The sequence below is a fragment of the Osmerus eperlanus genome, unplaced genomic scaffold, assembly GCF_963692335.1.
Source record: "Osmerus eperlanus unplaced genomic scaffold, fOsmEpe2.1 SCAFFOLD_329, whole genome shotgun sequence".
Taxonomy (NCBI): domain Eukaryota; kingdom Metazoa; phylum Chordata; class Actinopteri; order Osmeriformes; family Osmeridae; genus Osmerus; species Osmerus eperlanus.
In genome coordinates this window covers 1-7,215 of record NW_026911861.1, presented here as the reverse complement: position 1 = coordinate 7,215, position 7,215 = coordinate 1, and the positions used below count along the sequence as shown (strand labels likewise).

Below are 7,215 nucleotides of genomic sequence, written 5' to 3'. Positions count from 1 at the left end.
ACTCTGCCAGATCAATGCTCTTTGTCTGAAAGCCCACTAATTAATTCCCTGTGCATGCTCCCATAGGACCCCACAGGGGTGTCCAGACTATTGCCTGATTTTCAGGTTCATACGCAGTCACTCATGCACCTCACACTAGTGGAATGACTGTATGATTGCATGCCTGAGAAAACACTGTCACACGTGTATGTGTTAGAGTTGTGTAGCTTTTGACTATGGAACAGCTATGTTTGAGACATCTGTTCTAGACTGTTCTGGCCATGTGACGTGTTCAGTCCTCTAGCATAGTACGTTAAAGCTGTCAGTGATAAACAGGAAGTGATGTAAGGTAACTGTGTCAGTCCAGTCTGAGCTCTAACCTGGTGTGTGTGTTTGTGTGTTTCTTCAGGGACCTGAGTGAGAACATGATCCAGTCCATCCCCAGGAAGGCCTTCAGAGGAGCCACTGACATCAAGAATCTGTAAGAGGAACACCGCAACACACACCTGTACATCTGCTGTTGAATCACACACACACACACACACACACACACACACACATCAGTCTATCAACCTGACCAACACATACTCACTTACACCAATATAGTACCATGACTAATATACACTCAGGCCCTCATGTACGTATATTTGCAAACGTATCATTATTAGCGCCATGGCCAACCCGCAGATAGCGCACACTGTGATACTTAGTTCACGTCGTATTTACAAAACCTGCAGTTCATCGGGTAAGCAGCGCCTTTCTCTGCCCACTATACTGTAAATTGCGAGCATTTAAACGCGCAATTGAATGGGCCTCCTTCTCTCTTTCTATCATGGATCAGCCACCAAAGTCAAAACAGCGAAAACAAAGATTTAGTGATTACGAAATTGACTGGCCATCGGGCCATCGGGGATACCGGGGGATACCGGGGGGAATCCCCGGTGGGCCGACCGGGTTGGTCCAAAATACCGTCCCACTTCCATCACCAACCGGCCCTCCCTCTGACATCGCCAGCACCTCCACCTGTTTTCCTTATTACATAGCTTGAACACGTATAAATTGCTCTCAGACCTTCAGTAGGCTGAAATAACTGACTGACTTTTATACTGACTGATCTGTCACACTCATGGTGCCTATTTTTCGAAAATCTTCTGAAGTGTCTTCTGAAATGTGTTCTTACGGACTTCGGAAGTTCAACTTAAGAAAAGATATATATGATGTTATTTCTTTGTAATCATCCAAAATAATGTTAAGTGTATGGGTGTTTTTCCAAGTAGGCCACTGACTGGTCAATAAGTGCGATGCATTGAGTGGGCAACGCGCCGTGTATTGAATGGGCCGGTGTGACAGTAACTGCCGGGCCACTTTTTTCCCCCAGTCCACCCCTGATCCCCTCCCATCTCTTCATGGGAAACTCCCACTTTCCCTTTGACCCTCACATGAATGCATATGCATGACATGGAAAAGCGCAATTTGCCATTTTCAGTTCCCGCGACAGGCAGTCTGCGTTTTTACCTCAGTGCGGCATGTTTGTACATACCTCGCCATGCTTTTACGCGCACGTTGCGAAACAAATACGCCTGAAGTGGGCGCAAAAGCGTTAATACATGATCGAGGCCCTCACTCTCACACAGATACAGTAAATGGACACACACACATACACTCACATTTTTCCACCCCACCAATACAGACCACTGTTTAGACATGTTAGAATATATGGCCAGAGGAGTACTTAAAGAGGATATGACATCGATAGCATTTATCCATATATAGAGTTCCTGTCAGGGCAATCATGCCAATAAATCATAAATACCCACATAATTCTACACACCAATCTGAGCAACACACACACACAGACACTACAGTCCCAATATTATACCTATATGACCACCAGAACAAAGACTAGATGTAGATTTATGTCTTCCTGAAATGGAGAGCATCTGGTGAGCTCTCAAAGACATCTACCAGTTAAAGATCTTTATACCAATGTTTAGTTTAGACGTAATAGTACTGACACACACACACGCACACAGGCATGTCTAGGGCTCTGAATGAATGCCCCTGCTTGCCGAAGGGGATTGTTCGTTGTGACTTTCCCAGAGGGTCAGAGCCTTCCCAGCCCTCCCAGCACCAGGGAAGCGGGCCTCATGGACCCAGTCACGGGCGACATCTTTAAAACGAGGCGAGAGAGAGAGAGAGACAGAGACTTTGTGTGTGTCAGTCTTTTGGTGTGTATTCAGTCGATTACTAGAATAATGGTTTTGTGGCACTTCATGTGCTGGGGTGTGCAGCCGACCTGGGCGGAGCTAGGATCTCCAGAACATTCCTATTTTCTGTTCTTTGTGACGTTGCTTACATTAAAAAACCTGTGAGTTTGGCGTCTTCTGTCAAAGTGTCCTGAAATGTACACACACCTCATCTGTTTGTCTGTGGTCTGTCACAGTGTGTGCGTGTGTGTGTGTGCCTGTGTTTGTGTGAGTGTGTGTGAATGTGTCTTGGATCATTGTGCAGTGTATTACACTGATAGAGTGAGCAAGGTCTGCCCCTTTGCAGATATGGCTGAGTGATTCCTACCTTTATCCCTGTAGACACACAACACACACTCACCCACCACTCGCACACTCGCTCACTCGCACAAACACACACACACCATCCCACAAGAACACACACACTTAAAGACAGGTTTGTATGCTTGTTGCTGATAAACAGTCTGGGGTCCTCTCCTATACTGGCTGGATCCCGGACATGCTGCTTTGGGGGCATTCATGTGTGTGTGTGTGTGTGTGTGTGTGTGTGTGTGTGTGTGTGCATTTGGGTGTTTGGTGCACATGGGTGTGTGCGTGCGTCTGGGTGTGCGAGTGTGTGTTTAAACATTGGTTTGTGTTTGCGACTGTGTGTGAGAGTGTGTGTTTGGAGGTGAGTGTGTATGTTTGTGAGAGCATGTGTTTGTGTACAGCGTTATGTGTGTGTGTGTGTGTTTGTGAACAGGTGTGCGTGGGTGTGTGTGTGTGTGTGTACAAGTGTACGTGTGAGAGTTTTTGTGTGTGTGTTTAAATACAGGTGTATGTGTGTGTATGCGTGCGTGGTTTGTGTACTGGTGCGTGTCGGCAAGTGTGTGTACCGAAGTATAATCCATGTTGTTGTCGTGTTTCCTCTGCAGTCAGCTGGATAAGAATCACATCAGCTGTGTTGAAGATGGTGCCTTCAGGGCTCTGCGGAGTCTGGAAGTGCTGTGAGTACCCCCCCCCCACACACACACACACACACACACACACACACACACACACACACACACACATACATACACACACACTCACGCGCACACCCACTAACACAAACACACAGACCCTCAAGTCAGATATTTGTCAGCCACACAGCTTTCTCCCTATCATCCCATTAAATCTTTCAGTTAAATGAAGCTGTTCTCCCCCTGGAGTAGCAGGACCACCACCAGAGCCAGCAGACACAGAGGAGACACACACACACACACACACACACACACACGGTTACTCTGCAGCCCCCCCAAGGTCCCTGCTGTATTCAAAACTGGTGACAGTAATTCACTGTTCCCTGGAGGTGGGGTGGTCCCTAGACGGGGGACGGGGGACGGGGGGGCAGAGTCCTCGAGCCAACTCGACCCCACTCCATCGCACCTGCCCTGCCCTACCTCACCCCACCCCACACCACCCCACACCACCCCACACTACCCCACGCCACCCCATTTCACCGCATCCTACCCCACCCCACACCACACCACCCCACACCACCCACCCCACCCCATGCCACAGAATTCCTACCCCACACCACCCCATCCTACCCCACACCACCCCATGCCACAGCATTCCTGGGAGTCAGGTGGCTGAGCGGTAAGGGAGTCGGGCTAGTAATCTGAAGGTTACCGGTTCGATTCCCGGCTGTGCAAAATGATGTTGTGTCCTTGGGCAAGGCACTTCACCCTACTTGCCTCAGGGGGAATGTCCCTGTACTTACTGTAAGTCGCTCTGGATAAGAGCGTCTGCTAAATGACTAAATGTAAATGTTCCTACCCCACACCACCCCATGCCACAGCATTCCTACCCCACACCACCCCACCCATCCTACCCATCCTACCCCACACCAACCTAACCCACCCCGCCACATACCACCCCACCCACCCTACCCCACACTGCCCTACCCCACCCCACACTAACCTACTCTGCCCCACCCTACACCACCCTACACAACCCAACAGCCAGTCCCCACCAGAGTCAACTGGTTAAGGCAGGGTTAGAATCTAGGCTTGGTTCACCGTTGACCATGTCTGACGTGGCTCTGATGTGAACCAGGCCGTGCCTCTCTGAACTGAGAACAAAGAGATGGGGGGGGGGGGGGGGGTGTTCACCTGCAGCTGGTCTGGAGGGGGGTGGGGGGGAGGCTGTGTGAGGGAAGGGAGGATGGGGGGGTTGTTAATTGGCAGGGAGGATAGATTGGGGATCAGGTTGGGGTTATCGTCATGGTGGGGGGAGGGTTGAGACAAGGGGGGAGGATCATGGATGATGTCTATATGGGTTTTTATTCCAGTGAGAGATGGGGGTGGCTGAGTTAACAGGGCCTGAATGGAGGGGGGGGGGGTGTTGGGATAGGGGGAGGTGTTGGAGGTGATATGTGGGGTTGTTAGGCTGATTAAAATGACCTCTGATCTTTCTATTGCAGCTGATGCCCCAGATGGGGTAGTGTGTGTGTGTGTCTGTGTGTGTATGTGTGTGTGTGCGTGTGCTTGTGTGATGTGTGTGTGTCAAGTAAGTGTATGCACATCCATAATGTGTGAGGATGGAGGGGCTAGCCCTAACCCCATCTGTGAAGGACGATATATTAGATCCCAGAGAGAGAGAAAGAGAGAGAGAGGAGAGAGAGAGAGAGAGAGAGAGAGAGAGAGAGAGAGAGATGAGAGAGAGAGAGAGAGAGAGAGAGAGAGAGAGAGAGAGAGAGAGAGAGAGAGAGAGAGAGAGAGAGAGAGAGAGAGAGAGAGAGAGAGAGAGAGAGAGAAGACTCTGGTATTGTCTCTCTCAACTGTGGTGTCTCCATCTTTTGTCTCCAGGACTTTGAACAACAACAACATCAGCAGCATCCCAGTCTCCAGCTTCAACCACATGCCCAAGCTGCGTACCTTGTGAGTGATACACACACAATCACACACACACAACTATCTCCGTGTCTGTCTTCTATCAGCCTTGAACCTGACCAGGCCAGGCACACAGTACCATGGCTGCTGTAGAGCTGTGAAGTGAAGATCTTTGAGCAGACAGGTTCAGTCTGGTTGTATTTTGGTGTGTATGGGTCGACAGTGTTTTGGTGTATGTGTATTTCTGGTGTGTGTGGTTCTGGTGTGTGTGGGTAGTACACAGTGTTCTGGTGTGAGTGGGTAGTACACAGTGTTCTGGTGTGTGTGGGTTCTGGTGTGTGTGGGTAGTACACAGTGTTCTGGTGTGGTGTGGGTTCTGGTGTGTGTGGGTAGTACACAGTGTTCTGGTGTGTGTGGGTTCTGGTGTGAGTGTGTCCACACTGAGCAGACAGGGGTCCAGATCAGTAGAGAGCAGATGGATGATGTGGTTTAGTCCTGGTCTGCAGCCACAGACCATCAGCCCACAGCAGTCTGGGAGTCTCTGGCACCAGCCTCTTATCTTAGTCAGTCTGAGCTGCAGCAGCCATAGCAGACCAGAAATGCTCACCCCTGCGAGCCTATTGTCTAAATGTGATTACTAAATATGGAAGTATGTAGGAATTAAATCCATTATCCTCGCTGGAATTCATTCTTGTGGTGCTTTTTTATGCTTCTTGGTTCCCAGTGGGTTATGGTTAGTGTGTGTGTGTGTGTGTCTTTAGTGTGTGTGGCTTTATCTTCTAGACTCCTACCGCCAAAGCAGGGTAGCTATTCTGTACAAGTGCAGCGTTCCTGGAATGCCATGTTTAGAATCTCTGGTTTTCGAATGTTCCCATTTAGAATTCTTGCTTTAGAATGTGTCATATACAATTTGCCATGCTGGGATTTGCTCCATCAGAGACTCCGCTGTGGGTCACTGCTCTAGGGACACATGCTGGATGGCTGCTAGCTTGAGTTTCCAAAGAGAAGGTTAAGAGAAGGGTTCCCAGAGAGAGGCAACCTGAACTATGACTGAACAGTGAGATGAGATGTCCTTCTACAGAGCTTGCTGTTCAAATCAGGTGTGTTTAGAGATCTAGTCCAGACCAGGTGTGTTGGGACGGGAGAGACTTTGCAACTATTCAACTTGTGTTTTTTCCTTTTATTGTGAGATTGCAGGAAAGTGATAAAATAATCAGAATCCGATTATTTAGGCTAGTGATAAACTTATATATATATATATTATTTTTTCAAAAAGTGGGTTACTTACAGTAGGCTCTTTCTTTGTGTGTCTGACTATGTAATTTGTTGCTGTCTGTGTGTGTGTGTGTGTACTTGTGTAATGTGTACTGCGATCCTTTCAAGGGGCAGGGACTTTCACAGGGACTAATCAAAATCAATCTTAATCCATCTTTAAATCAAATCTAGTCTGTAATCCAGTTGGATTGAATCTGATCTCATTTCACGTCTGCTTCCGCTCCCCAGCCGGCTTCACTCCAACAACCTGAACTGTGATTGTCATCTCTCCTGGTTGCTCAGTGGCTCCGACAGAGGCCTACGATTGGTCTGTTCACCCAGTGCACCGCCCCCCCCTCCCTCTACGGGGGCTCAACGTGGCTGAGATACAGAAGCATGAGTTCACCTGCTCTGGTAAGTAGCCTGCAGCCCCCACCCCCCCCCCCCCACACACACCACACACACACGTCTCTCTTCCAATACACACAAACAAATCACACTTTTTCCTCACACACACACCGTTCGCATGTGCATAACCTCACATATTCACACATGCACACAATTTGTCTCTCATGCACACACGTGAGTTTCCCCCAGGCAGTCTTTTTCATGTCAGTCCAGCACTCAGCAGCTGGCATGAAGATGGCAGATGTACACCCTGGGACGAGCACACAGCTGTGTGCGTGTGTGTGTGTATGTGCGTGTTGGGAGAGTGTGTTTGTGCGTGTGTGTTTGCGCTCCTGAGTATGATGAAGATGGAGCTGGTGGCTCATCTTTCATTATTCACGCTTCTCACCTCCCTGCTGAGCATGTTTGATGTGTGTGTGTGTGTTTTTAGATGATCATTTCACTCTCTAGAACTGCAAGAGAACCAGTTGTCC

The 7,215-nt window shown here is 49.0% G+C and overlaps 1 protein-coding gene across 1 annotated transcript; it reads left to right on the top strand.

Annotated features, from left to right (window-relative positions):
• The first annotated feature begins 394 nt into the window (after positions 1-394).
• On the top strand, positions 395-6,743 carry LOC134016701 (slit homolog 2 protein-like). Its single transcript, XM_062456032.1, has 4 exons — positions 395-460; positions 3,140-3,211; positions 5,057-5,128; positions 6,584-6,743. Exons 1-4 carry the CDS (start codon positions 405-407, stop codon positions 6,717-6,719), a joined length of 336 nt encoding a protein of 111 aa, XP_062312016.1. The 5' UTR covers positions 395-404; the 3' UTR covers positions 6,720-6,743.
• Positions 6,744-7,215: the final 472 nt, after the last annotated feature.